The sequence below is a fragment of the Culex quinquefasciatus genome, chromosome 3, assembly GCF_015732765.1.
Source record: "Culex quinquefasciatus strain JHB chromosome 3, VPISU_Cqui_1.0_pri_paternal, whole genome shotgun sequence".
Lineage (NCBI taxonomy): Eukaryota > Metazoa > Arthropoda > Insecta > Diptera > Culicidae > Culex > Culex quinquefasciatus.
In genome coordinates, this window is record NC_051863.1 from 48,239,111 (window position 1) to 48,259,502 (window position 20,392).

At 35.7% G+C, this 20,392-nt stretch overlaps 2 protein-coding genes and 1 long non-coding RNA gene across 15 annotated transcripts in view; 2 read left to right on the top strand and 1 right to left on the bottom strand.

Moving 5' to 3' along the window:
- The window catches only part of LOC6036934 (voltage-dependent calcium channel type A subunit alpha-1), a 176,843-nt gene that overhangs the window by 99,279 nt on the left and 57,172 nt on the right, over positions 1-20,392 (bottom strand). For all 13 annotated transcript variants that reach the window (XM_038264614.1, XM_038264621.1, XM_038264617.1 and 10 more), the window contains exons 7-9: positions 17,958-18,061; positions 10,931-11,046; positions 10,451-10,510 (exon numbers count right to left, since the gene is read on the bottom strand). In XM_038264614.1, coding sequence (XP_038120542.1) covers positions 10,451-10,510; positions 10,931-11,046; positions 17,958-18,061 — 280 coding nt within the window. The remainder of the gene's footprint in view (positions 1-10,450; positions 10,511-10,930; positions 11,047-17,957; positions 18,062-20,392) is intronic.
- Positions 805-2,531, top strand: LOC119770185. Its single transcript, XM_038264626.1, has 2 exons — positions 805-1,557; positions 1,617-2,531. The coding sequence occupies exons 1-2, from the start codon at positions 896-898 to the stop codon at positions 2,410-2,412; spliced, it is 1,458 nt and encodes a 485-aa protein (XP_038120554.1). The 5' UTR covers positions 805-895; the 3' UTR covers positions 2,413-2,531.
- Positions 16,364-16,877, top strand: LOC119770187. The gene is made up of 2 exons (XR_005278703.1): positions 16,364-16,518; positions 16,690-16,877. It is a non-coding gene; the product is annotated as an uncharacterized LOC119770187 (long non-coding RNA).

Below are 20,392 nucleotides of genomic sequence, written 5' to 3' on the forward strand. Positions count from 1 at the left end.
GCTGATGTTGGCGGTGGCAGTAGTGTAGCTTCGAGAAACGATAGCGTTGACGAAGCAGTTGTTGGCGATGGCAGTGGTGGAGCTTCGAGAAGCGGTAGCAATGAGGAAGCTGCAAATGATGGTGACAGTAGTGAAGCTGCTATTGTCGATGGTGAAACTGTTGTTAGCAGTGGCGATGGTGGACCTGCGGAAAGCGGTAACGATGGTACAGCTCCTGTTAGCGCTGGCGGTGATGGAGCTGCTGGTAGCGGTGTATGTCAACCGAGCAGAAAGTCGGTGGCAGACTTGATCAATCAGTATCAATACGCCGGCGAAGGTAGCAGCCGTCACCATCATCACTTGCGGGGTGGGCGTTTTCTGAGGAGTGACAACAAAACGTCGGGAAACTAGAACCACGGGACAGTGCAGCCGAATGTCCTGTGGCAACTTCCAAGGCTTATAACCTGATTAAGCTCTATGAGACCATCGCATTTAAGAGTGCATGCAAGTTACACTACACCGATGAAGAAAAGGACATGTCGTTGTATCGATACATAATGGCTGGGAAGAAGTATCATGAGTTCATGGTTGGGAATGTTCCCGGCATAAGCCGAGCTACCCTTCTAAGGCACATGGACAAACATACAACGGACATTAAAGATGGTAAGAATGTTTGGTTTAATCTTAAACCTTCATTAACTTCCTATTTTTCAGGGGTGATCGACGCGGCGGGTCTGAAGCGTTACCTGACCGAGAACGGCTATCCGCTGACGGTGATGCTTGCGGAGGATGGGACGAGGTTACCCCGCGTGCCCAGTACGACGAGCGAACAAACACTTTGACTGGACTAGTAGCTCCGCTTGACCACACGGGACTTCCCAAACGAAACTACTTTGACGCCAGCAATGCGCAGGATATGGCTGACAAGTTGAAAAATTGCCGACTGGCAAGCACTGCATACGTTCAACTAGCAGTACCTCTAGATCCAAATGCGGCCCCGTACGTGCTGTTCTACATGGGTACGGACAACAGCTTTACGTATGCAGATGTACTCAAGCGTTGGCTTCACACCATCGACTTGCTGAAGAAGCATGGCATCACCGTTTTTGGTATAGCTTCAGATGGGGACCCAACTCTCCTGAAGGCAATGCTCAGCATCATGCAATTGGCAGATGTACCGTGTGATGAGCTAGGTGTTAGATTTCTTTGGAAACTTGTTCAGCGCACCTATCTGTACCAAGATATAACGCACACAGTGAACAAACTAGCGCGCAAGTTGTTCAATCGCAAACGAGCGTTAATGATTGGTACATCGGTGGCTAGCGTTACCCACCTCGATGCCCTGTTGGATAAGGTTTCGAAGGACAAACACGGTCTCACGTACGGTGATCTTCACCCGACCGACCTCATGAGCTTTCGACCTACGGAAAAAGTAATGGAGGAAGCCGTTATCAACCTGTTGGAGGAACATGTGCCTGGTAGCGAGGGCACGGTAGTGCTGCTCCGCTACATGAGCGCTATATACCGAGCATATACTGATGTATCGTTGGCGCCGATTGAAGCCATCTCAATGCTCTGGTACAGTTAATCTATGGCACAATTGTTGGGTTTAAATTAAACACCGTTTATTTCCACAGGGAGGCGTTGTTTTTCATGCGGGCGTGGAGGAACTGGACATTGAAGAATAGAACAAGCAGCTTCCAATGTGTGACAGCAAACACGTACGCTTGTCTTGAGATAAATGCTCACAGCCTTGTGCTGGCAGCAAGAGACTGCCGCGATCGTGGCCGACCCGAGGAATTCTTAGTGAGGTGTTTCGGCAGTCAGGACGTCGAGGCGACATTCCGGAATCTTCGATCGATGACGACAATGAACCATACCCAGACGAACCTCACTTTCAAGGAAATCGGCGAAAAGCTGCGGCGAGCTCACATGCTGCATCAAATTCAGCACCGTAACCGTATTAAGTTTCGATTCCCTGGTCACACGGGTCCGACCAACGAGTCCGTGCTACCGACACTGCCGACGGATGCTGAAATAAAAGCCGCACTAACCAGTGCTGAGGGGAGGGCATCTGAGGTCTTGGGCAAGCTTGGCCTCTTGCAGGCTGAACAATCTTTCGAGTTTAGTGTACATGCCCTCGGGGACCGGAACTGGGAAGACTTGATCGTTTCCGATAGTGAGTCTGACACGGAGGACCATGAAGACCATGAACCCGGTCAGGAGGTGTATGAAGCTAAGCATCTGTTTTCAAACTTTTCGGGCCAGATCGCGCTGCCTAACAGCACGTCCGATAAGCACATCTACCTGATACGAGATGACCACGGGAAGGTGTTTCACGTTAAGAAGAGTAGTGTAGTGTGGATGCTTACTGCGTCTAAGGTTCAGGAAAAAGCTCGTATGATACGTTACAAACAGCCCATGCCTAACTAGGGCAAGCTAGGTTGATTAGGTTCATAAGTAATACATATTATATCATGTCCGTACTCTTGGAGTGTTCTTTACTATCCATGATGACACTCTGACTATGCAACCACTAAGGTGGTTGAATAGCCAGGGAGTGTTATAACCGGGTGTTTGTAGTTGCCTATGTACTGGTCTCTACAAACATCCGGTTTATACTCTTTATACAATGTTGCCCCTAAATGTATGCAACCCATGAAATGCACAAAAGTTTCAAAATTCGTCTAAGTCCCGGAAATGGGAAAGTGTTCATTCCTGTGATGGCACCACTGAGCTGAAGTGAGATGAGTACCCACAGTTGTCTGGGTTGGGTTAGTTTGAGGCGAAGTTCGCCTACTTGGAGGTGAAACTTGCCTATAAGGAGGTATAGTTTGCCTATACGGAGGCAAGGTCTGCCTATATGGTAAAGTGGAGGCCAAATTGGATTACTTGGAGGCGAGTTTCGCCTACATGGGAAAAAAGTTCACCTAAATTGGCAAAATTTGCCTAAGTCTGGCATATGAAAAAGGTTGACATGGTAGGCAACCTCGGGTGCGCATCCGTACACTTCGAAGGAATGTACCGTCCTAGGACTGGGAACATCGTGTGCGCAAACCCGCGTACACCCCATATACGCGGACTGGTGTACGTGGACTGGTGTACGCCGATGAGCTTAGGTACCGGTATCCACGCTGAGACAGGGTTTACTCAAGTGGAGGCCAAATTGGATTACTTGGAGGCGAGTTTCGCCTACATGGGAAAAAAGTTCACCTAAATTGGCAAAATTTGCCTAAGTCTGGCATATGAAAAAGGTTGACATGGTAGGCAACCTCGGGTGCGCATCCGTACACTTCGAAGGAATGTACCGTCCTAGGACTGGGAACATCGTGTGCGCAAACCCGCGTACACCCCATATACGCGGACTGGTGTACGTGGACTGGTGTACGCCGATGAGCTTAGGTACCGGTATCCACGCTGAGACAGGGTTTACTCAAGTGGAGGCCAAATTGGATTACTTGGAGGCGAGTTTCGCCTACATGGGAAAAAAGTTCACCTAAATTGGCAAAATTTGCCTAAGTCTGGCATATGAAAAAGGTTGACATGGTAGGCAACCTCGGGTGCGCATCCGTACACTTCGAAGGAATGTACCGTCCTAGGACTGGGAACATCGTGTGCGCAAACCCGCGTACACCCCATATACGCGGACTGGTGTACGTGGACTGGTGTACGCCGATGAGCTTAGGTACCGGTATCCACGCTGAGACAGGGTTTACTCAAGTGGAGGCCAAATTGGATTACTTGGAGGCGAGTTTCGCCTACATGGGAAAAAAGTTCACCTAAATTGGCAAAATTTGCCTAAGTCTGGCATATGAAAAAGGTTGACATGGTAGGCAACCTCGGGTGCGCATCCGTACACTTCGAAGGAATGTACCGTCCTAGGACTGGGAACATCGTGTGCGCAAACCCGCGTACACCCCATATACGCGGACTGGTGTACGTGGACTGGTGTACGCGGACTGGTGTACGCGGACTGGTGTACGCCGATGAGCTTAGGTACCGGTATCCACGCTGAGACAGGGTTTACTCAAGTGGAGGCCAAATTGGATTACTTGGAGGCGAGTTTCGCCTACATGGGAAAAAAGTTCACCTAAATTGGCAAAATTTGCCTAAGTCTGGCATATGAAAAAGGTTGACATGGTAGGCAACCTCGGGTGCGCATCCGTACACTTCGAAGGAATGTACCGTCCTAGGACTGGGAACATCGTGTGCGCAAACCCGCGTACACCCCATATACGCGGACTGGTGTACGTGGACTGGTGTACGCCGATGAGCTTAGGTACCGGTATCCACGCTGAGACAGGGTTTACTCAAGTGGAGGCCAAATTGGATTACTTGGAGGCGAGTTTCGCCTACATGGGAAAAAAGTTCACCTAAATTGGCAAAATTTGCCTAAGTCTGGCATATGAAAAAGGTTGACATGGTAGGCAACCTCGGGTGCGCATCCGTACACTTCGAAGGAATGTACCGTCCTAGGACTGGGAACATCGTGTGCGCAAACCCGCGTACACCCCATATACGCGGACTGGTGTACGTGGACTGGTGTACGCCGATGAGCTTAGGTACCGGTATCCACGCTGAGACAGGGTTTACTCAAGTGGAGGCCAAATTGGATTACTTGGAGGCGAGTTTCGCCTACATGGGAAAAAAGTTCACCTAAATTGGCAAAATTTGCCTAAGTCTGGCATATGAAAAAGGTTGACATGGTAGGCAACCTCGGGTGCGCATCCGTACACTTCGAAGGAATGTACCGTCCTAGGACTGGGAACATCGTGTGCGCAAACCCGCGTACACCCCATATACGCGGACTGGTGTACGTGGACTGGTGTACGCGGACTGGTGTACGCGGACTGGTGTACGCCGATGAGCTTAGGTACCGGTATCCACGCTGAGACAGGGTTTACTCAAGTGGAGGCCAAATTGATTACTTGGAGGCGAGTTTCGCCTACATGGGAAAAAAGTTCACCTAAATTGGCAAAATTTGCCTAAGTCTGGCATATGAAAAAGGTTGACATGGTAGGCAACCTCGGGTGCGCATCCGTACACTTCGAAGGAATGTACCGTCCTAGGACTGGGAACATCGTGTGCGCAAACCCGCGTACACCCCATATACGCGGACTGGTGTACGTGGACTGGTGTACGCCGATGAGCTTAGGTACCGGTATCCACGCTGAGACAGGGTTTACTCAAGTGGAGGCCAAATTGGATTACTTGGAGGCGAGTTTCGCCTACATGGGAAAAAAGTTCACCTAAATTGGCAAAATTTGCCTAAGTCTGGCATATGAAAAAGGTTGACATGGTAGGCAACCTCGGGTGCGCATCCGTACACTTCGAAGGAATGTACCGTCCTAGGACTGGGAACATCGTGTGCGCAAACCCGCGTACACCCCATATACGCGGACTGGTGTACGTGGACTGGTGTACGCCGATGAGCTTAGGTACCGGTATCCACGCTGAGACAGGGTTTACTCAAGTGGAGGCCAAATTGGATTACTTGGAGGCGAGTTTCGCCTACATGGGAAAAAAGTTCACCTAAATTGGCAAAATTTGCCTAAGTCTGGCATATGAAAAAGGTTGACATGGTAGGCAACCTCGGGTGCGCATCCGTACACTTCGAAGGAATGTACCGTCCTAGGAGTGGGAACATCGTGTGCGCAAACCCGCGTACACTCCATATACATGGACTGGTGTACGCCGACAGTGTTGGTGGCAGCATGTAGCGTCGCTTGCGCTCGACCTTGCCAGCGTACGCCCCATATACTTTATCCGATGTACGCTCATGAGCTTTGGTCAAAAAATGAAGAAGAAGAAAAAAAAAAAAGAAGAAGAGAAAAAAAAAGAAAAAGAAGAAGAAGAAAAAAAAGAAAAAGAAGAAGAAATGAAAAAAAAACGGGTTAAAAAAAATATTTTCATGACGAGTCGGGGTCACCATATACGCTTACTATTCCAGATGCAATTCCACACGGACAGGGACCCTGGGGTCGGGAAGTGCGAGATCGTCGACCCATGTAGTAGCGCACGCGTGTATGGTGGCCCCGTCTACGGGCACGGAAGAGGTCCGCAGAGCATGCCTACCTTCGGGGAAGCAATCTTTACCGGTTCCGGGAGTGGCCAGGACGTGACCAAACTCCAGGCTGGGGGGTACGGGGACTTTCGTTCAACACCGATGCATACGTCCGCGGACATGATGTCCCGATTTGCCCCGACTTGTGATGCAGGCGGTTGGAGATCATTTTTATTGCATACAAATTTTAAGTCGTCTTTTGGGGAACGCTCTGCTTTCTCGTACCTATGGGGAGTCAAGTTTGGTAATGGAGGCCCTTCATGAGCGTATATGAAAACTCCATCATTGAACCGGGATCGTCATACGCGGTTTTACGGGAGGTGCGCACTCGAAGATACATACACGTATCTACCACCGAGAGCGCGAGCCAACCGTAGACCGGTGCCCCGTATGAGCGCAGGCCCGCAGAGAGGACCCGACGAAGGTGGGCGAGAGAAGATAGGGACGGAGACGGAGAGAGGAATCGGATACGGGTTCGGCTGTTCGGCGGGAGCTCACGAAAGTGTACGAACGCCCGAACAGAGAGGTGAGGTGTGGTGTGAGCGTGACCGTGTTGTTAACATGGACGTCATACGTGGTTCTACGGAGCGGTGCGCACTCGGAGATGTGTCGGAGATGTATCTACCACCAAGAGCGCGCGCCCATCCCAGACCGGTGCTCTCGTATGAGCGTACGTCCACTGAGACTACCTGACTGTAGAGGGTACGGACACGACGGGAAAATGAATCGGAGAGAGGTACGGCTGTTCGGCGGGAGCGCACGAGAGAGTGTACGCGAACGCCCGAACAGAGAGGTGAGGTGAGGTGTGAGCGAGACCGTGTTGTTAACATGGACGTAATAGGTCAGTCAGCGATCGTATCGTGTATTACGTGTGACTAGTGTTCTAGTACGAACGAATGGGAACCTATTTGGGAACCTCCAGTACGAGGGTATCGAACCGTGGCTTTGAATGAGGTGCAATGCATTGGGATGACATTTGACTACATTTGGTTGACATTCGGGTGGCATCCGATGTGGTGAGACACCCTTGGTTGCAAGTCAAAACAACTATGGAATAACATTTTTTGTTATGAAAGAATACCTCTAACTTTTATTGGGATGATCGGATTAGTTGTTAAAATAACAAAAAATAACAAAGATTTGTTCGAAGAATAACTAAAAATGTTATTAGTCTGTTATTACAATAACAATGCAATAACAAAAAAATCATAACGGCGAATAACAAAACTTGTTATAAATAACATAAAATGTTATTGGCCTAGTATTTTCAAATAACAAAAAATGTTATTCCCACATTATTTCCGTCTGCTCGGGAAGCTATAGTGACGGTCGCTTTACTCTCAAATGTTTTTGGTGCAGAGATTATCAAATGATAACTTTTCTATCAATTATTCGCAACACTGGCAACGGCTTAACAGAAAAGTGATTTTCTTCGTACAAAATCGTACTGAAAATTCACTTGGTATTAACATTTTTAACTATTTACACAATAAATTTGAAGACCTTTGTACTACTGCCGAGACATAGAAATTTGAAGTTAGTGGTTTCAAAAATCGGGTGCCAAGATACCTCAACTTTGCTTTGACCAAATAGACTCAAAATTTTCGTGAAGACTTGTTAAACCAGTAACATATGCATGACGAAGGATAAATTAAATAAAAAATCGAAAAAGATAAAAAATATTGAATATCAAAACCGTGCTTCGTCATTACGCCGTCCAAAAAAATTAAAAGCTGTCAAATCTTTAGTGCTCACCCCTAGAATGATAGATTAGGATGTCAAAAACAATGGTTTACAACTCGCGCGCGGAACTTGAATGAAAAAAAGTACATTTTTCAAGTATTTTTCAGAAATGCGCGTAACAAAAAAAAAACAATCATACTAAATTCATTCAAGTTTGGTCGCCTTGGGCTTCAAGTTAAAGTTTAATGTCCCCTGAAAAAAATCCTGTACAGACATAGTCCATAAAAGCTTGTGTTTGGGAATGGCATGGCGTTTTAGGGAGAAAAATTTGTATTTTTTAGCTAAAAAATTTCAAAAATCGCTCCCTAGAAAGAGACAAAAAAAATTGCAGCCAAAACTAATGCATTCAGCTTTTAGGAAATTTTACGGAGATCATTTTTCTTTTTTTAACACTGGAACGCCCAACGCATGTCCAACTTACTCGGACGCCCAAGCCTCCCAAAAAAGTTGGAACGGTAACTTCAACTCGCTGGTTCTCGGGCATAACTCAACCAATCGGGACGATTCTTGTTTCCACTGATTTGTAAGAATGTCTAGATGATTCTAGAACTTTGCAGAACTTAATTTGATCGAATCTGTAATTTTTGCGATCAAAATCATCGTTCCACCTTTTTTTAAACGACAGCCTCCGCGGAATTTTCGACGAATTTTTTTTTACACTCGAAAAAAAAAGTTGGAACGATGTTTTTGATCGCAAAAATTACAGATTTGATCAAATTAAGTTCTGCAAAGTTTTAGAATCATCTAGACATCCTAACAAATCACTGAAAAGAAGAATCATCTTGATTGGTTGAGTTATGCCCGAGAACCATTGAGTTTAAGTTACCGTTCCAACTTTTTTGGAGCCTTGGGCGTTGGAATGTTAACATTCAATTTTTGTCCACGCAAAGCCGAGAAATTTGCATTTTAGTGAACAAAAAGTGACGAATTTTCTAAATTCTTTTCATATAAGCGTTTTTAGCATAAAACAATGGCTACTATGATTACAAACGGGAAGGCATATATTTTGGATATTTTTATTTTGCTCGCTCAAAAATGATATTTGTTTATAACATTTCATGAAAAACATGAGATTTTCTCACAATATGACAGTGATCTTCTCGATATAAACAAACAAAGTTCTAATGGGTAACTATTTTTGAAAAAAATAAGTTTTTTTTTAAAATGAATTTGTTTCATTCGAAATCTATCATTCTAGGGGTGAGCACCAAAGATTTGACAACTTTTCATTTTTTTGGGACGGCCTATTCGTCATGCACACGGGGTATTAGGGTGGAATCGAGTTGTATGGGAAAAAATAAAATGGTAAAAATCCAATCAGCAACACATTTTTTTGGGTCCCTTTTAAAGTCCCAAACAACCTTCCAAAATTTGGGAGTGATTGGTTAAGCCCACGATTGGCGCAAATCGATTGTAATTTGTTTGGGAATTACTTTGGGGAAACTAGCATTTTCACATTTTTCAATTTTCAAAATTCATTTTATATTATTTTATGAAACTAACACCGTAAAAGTATAGCCCTTGATGTCCTTAACAACTCTCCAGAAGACAGTATGGTGCTAAATTGCGTCATAAAAAAGATACAGAGTTTTCTAAAGTATTGTATTGAAATAATCAGTGAAACTTACATTTTCTGCCAACATTGCCAAAGGAACCATAAAATACAAAACAAACATGATTGTTCTTATTTTTTGATGAACCTTACGTAGAATCAATATGAAGAAATGTTCTGAAAATGTTATTTAGTTCAGTTGTGCCCCAATTCCTCAAATATATTATAGTTTTCGAAAGTTTCCACCTGACTTGGCAGTGTTGGCAAAAAGTATGATTTTTACCGAGCATGTCGAAATGTCTCATTTGAACGCTCTGTTACTTTTGTTAGAAGCAATTTAGCACCATACTGTTTTGGGGAGAGTTGTTCAGGACATCCAGGGTTATACTTTTACGGTGTTAGATTCATAAAATAATAAAACTTGAATTTTGTAAATTAAAAAAATGTGAAAATGCAAGTTTCCCCATAGTGATTTCCATACAAATTTCAATCGCTTTGCGCCAATCGTGGGCTTAACCGATCGCTCCCAAATTTTGGGAGGTTGTTGCTGAAAAAAAAAACAATTTTTGATTCCACCCTAACGGGGTATGTCTTGAAAGTCTTCACCTCAAATTTCAGCCAATTTGGTCCATCCAATCTTGAGATATCGTGGCATCCGGTAATCAACTTGTTGTTTCAAGAAAAAAGCTCAGATAGTTTGACTGCTCGCTTTGCGCATGGTAATGTTTCAAGCTGAAATCGTTTGTTCCTCATTTTAATCATGAAATATCTACATGAAACTTTCAGGAATAATTGGAAATCATCTTTCAAGTGGATTTTAACTGCCCCTGATCGCATAAATGTCCCATATGCATTTTCATCACATTTGAGTTAATGATGCAGTTTCGTTCAAAATCGTGTGCTCTTTCCGAAAAGCCTATAACATCCAGTACTTTGTTCTAGAAATCAGGAGGAAATCCAGTTTTTCCGTGAAAACTTAACACGTAGCCTTATGTGTGGGACAAACTTCAAATGCGTTTTTCTCAGCTTGCTGTTTTTGCATATGAGACATTTTTTTCCTTTAAAAATAGCCTGTTATTTATACAATGTTCATTGATCTCCATCTCACTTACCGTCCATGATGTGCATCCGCTCCTCCTCGGTGGTTCGCTCCTCCGCCAAGATCACTTCCTCTGTGGAAGGAGTGGCCGTTGATTAATATCATCCAAGTGAGAGCGGGTGGGTGTGGGTAGGTACAGTCCACAATTTCCATTATTTCCGCCAGTCATCGCCAGCGGGGAGAGTATGGTGGAAAATTTCAAAAGAAAAATTCATCCAAAAGAGGAATCGAGACAGAGAGAAGAGAAAATTGCAACGAGACAGCAATTAGTGGCGGGGGCCAATTACACGTGTCCTAATTGAGCAACAATAACAAACGAGCTGAAGCTGGTTTTTTGCGAGATCAGGTGTGGAGGTACTTGTGCAGGAACTTGCTTGTACCAGATAATTGGATGAAGGGAAGGGGTGCGGACAGTTTTAGGGACAATGTTGGGAAAGGGAAAAGAATTAAACGTAACCTTAAGGTACAACTACACAAGCAAGCAATACTGTACCAGCTTTACAGATCCACTCGACGTATCCGTTAAGCTCCTTCTCTAGCTGCTGCTGTCTACGAAGCTTTAGGAACTCCTGCCTATTTTCTACCTTTTCTCGCTCTTTGGCAAACTCTCTGTGGAAATATGGGCAGGAAATGTGGGAGTTGGGAAGAGATCAAAGAAAAACAACAAGAGAGAAGCATATTTGGTGCAAAGTGTTATGTTAGCATTTTACGTGTTGATTAAACGGAAACAGCAATTAAATCTTCCATTGGAAGCCCTTTACTACCCCTTTCAATAACTTAGTATCAATTCACAAACTAACTACGAAGCCTTCCCGCATAAAAAAGTACCATATAAAAACTTTTTTTCATATGGTAATTGAACTTTAAACTATATTGTTACTACCATTTCCAAAAATGTTTGACTACTATTTTAAAAATGGTATTTATATGGTTGGCATGAATTTTTACTATCTCACAAATGGTTTCCCGAATAAAATTATATGATGATTTGTATTGTCAAAACCATGAAGTTACAATAGATATTATAATATTTATGGTAAGTTTATGGTTGATTTTTTTTAACTTCATTGGAATGATGATAAAGTTATCGTAGATTTTATGGTTACAGCAAATTTCATGGTTTTGTTATTGGCAATGTTATAAATTGAAACAATAAAACTACTGTACATTCCATGAACACAGCAAATATTATGGTTTTGTTATTGGAAATCTCATAACGCATTTTTTCCAATTTTTGTTACAGTAAGTTTAATTGTAATGTTATAGTTGCATAGTGTGAACTTTTTTTGAACGATTTTTTTAAATAATGCGAATCATGTAATAAAAGTATTGAAAATATAAAAATATTAAAATATTAAAATATTAAAATATTAAAATATTAAAATATTACAATATTAAAATATTACAATATTAAAATATTAAAATATTAAAATATTAAAATATTAAAATATTAAAATATTAAAAAATTAAAATATTAAAAAATTCAAATATTAAAATATTAAAATATTAAAATATTAAAATATTAAAATATTAAAAAATTAAAATATTAAAATATTAAAATATTAAAATATTAAAATATTAAAATATTAAAATATTAAAATATTAAAATATTAAAATATTAAAATATTTAAATATTAAAATATTAAAATATTAAAATATTAAAATATTAAAATATTAAAATATTAAAATATTAAAATATTAAAATATTAAAATATTAAAATATTAAAATATTAAAATATTAAAATATTAAAATATTAAAATATTAAAATATTAAAATATTAAAATATTAAAATATTAAAATTTTAAAATATTAAAATATTAAAATATTAAAATATTAAAATATTAAAATATTAAAATATTAAAATATTAAAATATTAAAATATTAAAATATTAAAATATTAAAATATTAAAATATTAAAATATTAAAATATTAAAATATTAAAATATTAAAATATTAAAATATTAAAATATTAAAATATTAAAATATTAAAATATTAAAATATTAAAATATTAAAATATTAAAATATTAAAATATTAAAATATTAAAATATTTAAATATTTAAATATTTAAATATTTAAATATTAAAATATTAAAATATTAAAATATTAAAATATTAAAATATTAAAATATTAAAATATTAAAATATTAAAATATTAAAATATTAAAATATTAAAATATTAAAATATTAAAATATTAAAATATTAAAATATTAAAATATTAAAATATTAAAATATTAAAATATTAAAATATTAAAATATTAAAATATTAAAATATTAAAATATTAAAATATTAAAATATTAAAATATTAAAATATTAAAATATTAAAATATTAAAATATTAAAATATTAAAATATTAAAATATTAAAATATTAAAATATTAAAATATTAAAATATTAAAATATTAAAATATTAAAATATTAAAATATTAAAATATTAAAATATTAAAATGTTAAAATATTAAAATATTATAATATTAAAATATTAAAATATTAAAATATTAAAATATTAAAATATTAAAATATTAAAATATTAAAATATTAAAATATTAAAATATTAAAATATTAAAATATTAAAATATTAAAATATTAAAATATTAAAATATTAAAATATTAAAATATTAAAATATTAAAATATTAAAATATTAAAATATTAAAAATATTAAAATATTAAAATATTAAAATATTAAAATATTAAAATATTAAAATATTAAAAAATTAAAATATTAAAATATTAAAATATTAAAATATTAAAATATTAAAATATTAAAATATTAAAATATTAAAATATTAAAATATTAAAATATTAAAATATTAAAAAATTAAAATATTAAAATATTAAAACTCTTGATATGTTCTTACTGAAAATTCAATAATAATCTGAAATCATTAAATCCAACCAAAAAACAAATTCAAAAATATGAAAAAAACAAACATTTCAGAAATTTCAAATAACATTTTTTTCAATTAAAGACAATTTCAACAAAAATCTGAAATTTGGAAATATGCAGAATTGAATACTAATTTTAATATTAAAGTTTTTATAATTTCAATAGCTCAAAAATGTTAACATACAAAACGAATGTACAAGTCAAAATTCCAAAAGTTTGAAAAATCGGAAATATAGAACATTAGAAAAAATTAATAAAATCTAAAATGAAAAATTAAGATTCTAGAAATTAAAAAAATTAGAATTAAAGAATCAAAATTTAAAAATTAAAAGATTTAAAAACTTACAAATTTAAATATTTAATTAAAAAAACTTTAAAATTAAAAATTCAACAATTTTAAAACTTAAACTTAAAAATTTGGAATTTAAGCATTTAAGAATTTAAGAATTTAAGAATTTAAGAATTTAAGAATTTAAGAATTTAAGAATTTAAGAATTTAAGAATTTAAGAATTTAAAATTTAAGAATTTAAAATTTAAAATTTAAGAATTTAAAATTTAAAATTTAAAATTTAAGAATTTAAATTTAAGAATTTAAGAATTTAAATTTAAAATTTAAGAATTTAAGAATTTAAGAATTTAAGAATTTAAATTTAAGAATTTAAGAATTTAAAATTTAAGAATTTAAGAATTTAAGAATTTAAGAATTTAAGAATTTAAGAATTTAAGAATTTAAGAATTTAAGAATTTAAATTTAAGAATTTAAGAATTTAAGAATTTAAGAATTTAAAATTTAAGAATTTAAGAATTTAAGAATTTAAGAATTTAAATTTAAGAATTTAAATTTAAATTTAAGAATTTAAATTTAAGAATTTAAATTTAAGAATTTAAGAATTTAAATTTAAAATTTAAATTTAAGAATTTAAATTTAAATTTAAGAATTTAAATTTAAGAATTTAAGAATTTAAGAATTTAAATTTAAGAATTTAAGAATTTAAATTTAAGAATTTAAAATTTAAATTTAAGAATTTAAGAATTTAAATTTAAGAATTTAAGAATTTAAAATTTAAATTTAAGAATTTAAGAATTTAAATTTAAGAATTTAAGAATTTAAAATTTAAGAATTTAAGAATTTAAATTTAAGAATTTAAGAATTTAAGAATTTAAGAATTTAAGAATTTAAATTTAAGAATTTAATTTAAGAATTTAAATTTAATAATTTAAGAATTTAAAATTTAAATTTAAGAATTTAAGAATTTAAGAATTTAAGAATTTAAGAATTTAAATTTAAGAATTTAAGAATTTAAGAATTTAAAATTTAAATTTAAGAATTTAAGAATTTAAGAATTTAAATTTAAGAATTTAAATTTAAGAATTTAAGAATTTAAAATTTAAAATTTAAAATTTAAAATTTAAGAATTTAAGAATTTAAATTTAAGAATTTAAGAATTTAAGAAATTAAGAATTTAAAATTTAAATTTAAGAATTTAAGAATTTAAAATTTAAGAATTTAAGAATTTAAGAATTTAAGAATTTAAGAATTTAAGAATTTAAGAATTTAAATTTAAGAATTTAAGAATTTAAGAATTTAAGAATTTAAAATTTAAGAATTTAAGAATTTAAGAATTTAATTTCCTAATTTATTGATTTCCTAATTTCCTAACTCCTAATTTCCTAATTTCCGAATTTCCTAACTTCCTAATTTCCTTATTTCCTAACTTCCGAAATTCCTAACTTCCTAATTTCCTAACATATTTACATATAACCTAATTTTCTTATTTTCTTTATTTTACCTATTTGCTAGTATCATAATTTCCAAATTTCCTAATTCCCAAATTTCCTGATTCCCAAATTTCCTAATTCCCAAATTTCCTAATTCCTTAATTCCGTAATTTTCTTATTTCCTTATTTCCTAATTCCTTATTTCATAATTTAATAGTTTCCCAAATTTCCTTATTCCTAATTTACAAATTTCCTAATTCCTTAATTCCCTGATTTCTTGACCACGTTCCTTCCGATCTGCATACTTAGCTTAAACGAACGCACCATGACTGAACTTGGCAACGCTCACCAAACGAACGCACCATGACCAACGCAGCGAGCTGTCAAAAATTTTCACTTGCGTGCGTGTTCAATCACGTTGGTGGTGGCCGCGGATTTATTTGAGATTTTCAACGTGGGTCAAGTAGTGTGTGATTGTGAAAAAGGATCCTCTGTCGTTTAATCGTGCGGGTGGCCGTACCGGAACAGCTCCTAAATGGCGGAATGAGCAAATCTGGGTGAGTATTTGCTGTTTTGTGAAACTTGAAAGGGCGGAATCCCAGCAGTAGGCATTTTCATGGCCTGCTTTTGTGTTTCTCTTTTTACCGGGATTCAACACAACGGAGGCGCTCGTTTTGGAAAAGAAGGCCCGGCTCCAGCTGCGGACTTTCCCGGCCGCCGTCATGACGTTCCGGGTGTTGGTTCTGCCGAGTGACGGACCAGGGTGAGTTTGAAGTGTGGTTGTTTCTTGGGACATTTTTTCTACGCTATTGGAGGAGGACAGAGCTACGGCCCAGTATTTTCAATTCTGAAACGGTTCTCGATTCGGATTCCGGTTCAAACGTAACAACCCAGTCAGTTCAACTTGAGTTCTGAAACGAAATTCAATTCGAATAGTTAACAAATCCTGTTCCAAACGCTACAACCGGTTCCGTGTTCGTGGAATCTCACTTTGCAGCACTTGCAGACATTTTCCTTGGCCTGCTTGAGAATAAACAAACAAAAAAACTTTTTTTGCTGACTATTTTTATTATTTGTTTTCGTTATTGCAGGGACTATTTCGATCGTGGATTAAGGATGAGCCAAGTAATGCTGCCGGGGAGTTTCTTTCCGGATGAAATCAATGGAAACAGTGCAACAATCTCATCCACGGGTCAACTGATCACCAAGAGGGCAATCCTACTGCAACCAGGTAAGCAGGAGCGGGGGAAGACAGAAAGCGGAGTATTTACTGTTCAAATTCCGCAGGCTGCTTGTTTGGATCGCCAAATTTTCCTGGCCGTTTCCTGGAAGGCGTTGCTACAGATGCGAAAAGGGTAGACCGACAACGTAGACGGAGTTCCTGTGGTGTTGGTGGTGACAAGAGGACGAAATCAACCGGAGCCTTCGCGCGAACCTGGCCGATTCGATGATGGCGGACGGATTTTCATAAAGGTTGTCGCTGAAAAAATTGCAAGAGCCCAGCAGTTCAATTCGAATTTGGAAACGGAATCTAATTAGATTCTAAATAGAAACCGTTTCAAACGCAACAACCGGTTCCGTGTTCAAACCGGTTGTTGCGTTCGAAATGGAACCTAATTCGAATCTAATTTGATTTCGTTTCAGAATTCGAATTGAACTGACTGGGTGGAAGAGAAACCAAAGCCAAAGTTTGTAACACGCACCAACACGAACACAAACGTACACAGCTTTTTGGGCCAATACAATAAGAACCATAAAAATACTGTATTTAATTATATATTTCATTGTCCATATTCTTTTTTTACAGTACAATTTAGTGGAGAGAAAAAAAATAAATAACATAAAAATACAATAAAACTTACTGTAGTTATTATTTATTTCATTGTCCGATTATAGTTTTTACAATATCATTTAGTATGGGAAAATCCATGAAGAACTGTGAATTTACTGTGCAAACCATAGTAATGGTTACTGTATTTATTATAGATGCATGATGTTTTCTATGGTTTGGGTCAATTTTTTGACGGAAAAGGCATCAATGAAAATACGGTAAAATGTATAGTATTTGGTTTTTTTTTGTATGGGGAAAAGTCGAAATTTTTATGGTGACTGTGCCTAACAATACCCCTTTTTTATAGTAAATTCCCAAAATAAGATATATTCTATGGTGAAAAAACATAAAGGCTACTGTAGAATCATGGTAAAAATAACCATAGAATTTATCGTGTGATAACCATAAAATCTACTGTTGGTTTATAGTAAATCTTTATGCGGGTTAACCATCTGGCATAAGGGTGGTTAGCAATGGTAACTTTAAAAAACTCAGTACTATTTTCGTCAAAAAACTGTTTGTTGTATGGTAAATAAATGGTTTAAGTACTATTTGGCAAAAAGTAACCTTAAATCAAACAGTTCACAAATAGTTTAATATAGTTAAATTTTAATTTTGGGAAATTGAAAAACGATTTCACAAATAGTTACCATTTCTCAAAGTGTCATTGTATGATCCAATATGGTAATCAAATGGTAATTTTTTATCCGGGTTCCGTAGCTTTATTGTGTATCATAGCCATTATTTACGGATTCATCCACGATTTTGATTAGCTTACGGAACATACACACGCGGCTTAACGGGCGGCGTTACGCAATATACAGGTGCTCAAAAACGGGCCACAACTCTGAAACGGAACCTGCTTGCGTAATCCAGTCCAGGTAGGCCGTCATGGCTTCGACGAACATTTGCCTCGTGCGGCACTTTTGGAACTGGGCACGCCGTTCGACGCGACCTCTCTCGTTGGAAAATTCACTTTTATGTGTGGATTAGTTGTTGGAATTGAACGCGTTATTTTTGAAGTATTCACACTGGTATACACTGGACTGTTGTGGCTTGGTTCAATCCGTGCCAAACTTACCCGCTGAGGACACCGAGAACTAGGTTCAGCATGAAGAACGACCCCAGCACTATCAGCGGCACGAAGTAGATCCAGTTGAACGTTGACCCGAGGGCGTCGTTGGTCTGAGAAGAGGGAGGAAAAGGCAATCAATTTAAAAATTTACAGCTTTGTCAAAGCAAAAAGTTAAAAAAAAAGAATGAATAACACAAAATAATTCATGATATCTTAATAAAAATCAAAAATAAATATGGGTAATTCTCCGGTAACCGATACGATATCGGAAAAGGTTGCCCCGACCCTTTTGAAATTTAGGTTAAACTTTGCCCCGAGGGATAATTTTGGTCCCTGATCTCGAATCCGCGGTTTTTTTTGGTACCTCGTGACTATCAATCGTGACGTGGCTATCAAATGATGAGGATTTTTGCATACATTTAGAAAATAATAACAAATTTTTGAAAATACTGAAATTTTCACAAAACTACGTATTTAAAAAAAAATACAAAAAAAATCTGTTTTTCACAATATGGGTATCAAATGATCGGATTTTTTCATTCATTTCGAATGTAGTAACAATTTTTTTTGAAAATACTCAAAATTTTCACAAAATTACGTATTTATGAAAAACTACTAAATGTTATGTTTTACACAATATCGATTCCAAACGATCGGGATTTTTTCATATATTTCAAGAGCTAAAACACATTTTTTGAAAATACTAAAAATTTTCACAAAACTACGTATTAAAAAAAAACTCTCCAAATTTCAATCTTTTACAATATGGATATCAAACGATCGGGATTTTTTCATACATTTCGAAATTTATAACACAATTTTTGAAAAATAACCATTTTTTCACAAAACTTCGTATTTTTTTTAAAATACTCAAAATTTCAGTTTTTTAACATAGGTATCAAATTATCAGGATATTTTTGTAAATTTCGAAAGTTTTAACAGCTTTTTTCTTCAAATACTCAATACTTTCAAAATGAAACTTTAAATATTTTCTCAAAAATACGTAGTTTTGTGAAAATTACTAGTATTTTCAAAAAAGGTTGTTGTTACATTCGAAATGTATGAAAAAATCCGATCATTTGTAACCCATATTGAGAAAAACTGAGATTTTGAGTATATTTTCGAAAATACGTAGTTTTGTTAAAAAAAAGTTTTTTCAAAAAAATTTGTTATTACATTCAAAATGTATGACAAAATCCCGATCATATGATTCCCATATTACGTAGTTTTGTGATTTTTTCAGTAATTTCAAAAAAAATATATGACATTCGAAATGTATGAAAAAATCCCGATCATTTGATACCCATATTGCAATAACAATTGTTTTGAGGTTTTTATAGTAAAAAACTGCATTTTCAAAATTCAAGAAAAATACGTATTTTTGTGAAAATGTTCATATAAGGGTTATTCTCTACCAACTCACACGAAATCGGGAAAAGTTGCCCCGACCCCCGAATTTTGTCCTAAAGGGTAACTTTTGTCCCTGATCACGAATCCGAGGTCCGTTTTTTTGATATCTCGTGACGGAGGGACGGTGCGACCCCTTTCATTATTGAACATGCGAAAAAGACGTGTTATAGCCAAAATCCCATAGGCTCTGTGCTTCAGATATGCACACCTCGGTTTTGCATTCCCCATATGCGGTGCTTAACCGAGGCATGACTGTACCAGCCTTAAAAAAAATAACTTTTTCATCATTGTCGTTCAATTTTTTCAAAAACCTTTTCATAATATTTTGGAGAGCTTCCCCTTTATGTCAAACATGAGCAGTTCCTTAAAAATGAAAAGTTTAACTTCTAAAAATTTTTGAGAGATTTTCAAATTTTTAAAACTTTATCATTAAACATTAATGATAGTGCGAATATTTTCGTGACTGTTTCCATTCTTTCAAACGGTTAAAAAAAAATTAAAAGTCTAGTATCGTCAATGTTTTTGAAAGTTTTCTTCCTTTTTTAAATATATCCTTAAAAACTTTTTTTTTAATTTGACTTCTAATTTTTTTTTTATTAAAATACCTGTCAATTTTAATGTCAATTTTTTAAATCCAAAATTCAAATTGTCATCTGTATTCCGTCATAAGATATCGAAAAATGTACCCCAGGTTCGTGATCAGGGATTTGATAAGCCTAGAAGATGGTTGAGAAACTGGTTGAACCAAAGTTTCATGAACAACAATATTTGAGTTGAGAGAGAATGACCTAATTGACAACCCTTGAATTTTTTGATAGTTTAGGCTGTCACACAAGTTCTTAATAAGAACAACACAAATAGATAAATATTTGGCTGACTAACTCGAAGCAAATTGTTATCGACAAATTTATCGTTGAAAATTTAATGATGTTTAATTGCTTCTAAAGTATAAAATAATAAAAATAATAAATAAAACAAGAAATTATAATTAAATACAATTTCTCGTCAATTCATGTATAAACATAGTTCGC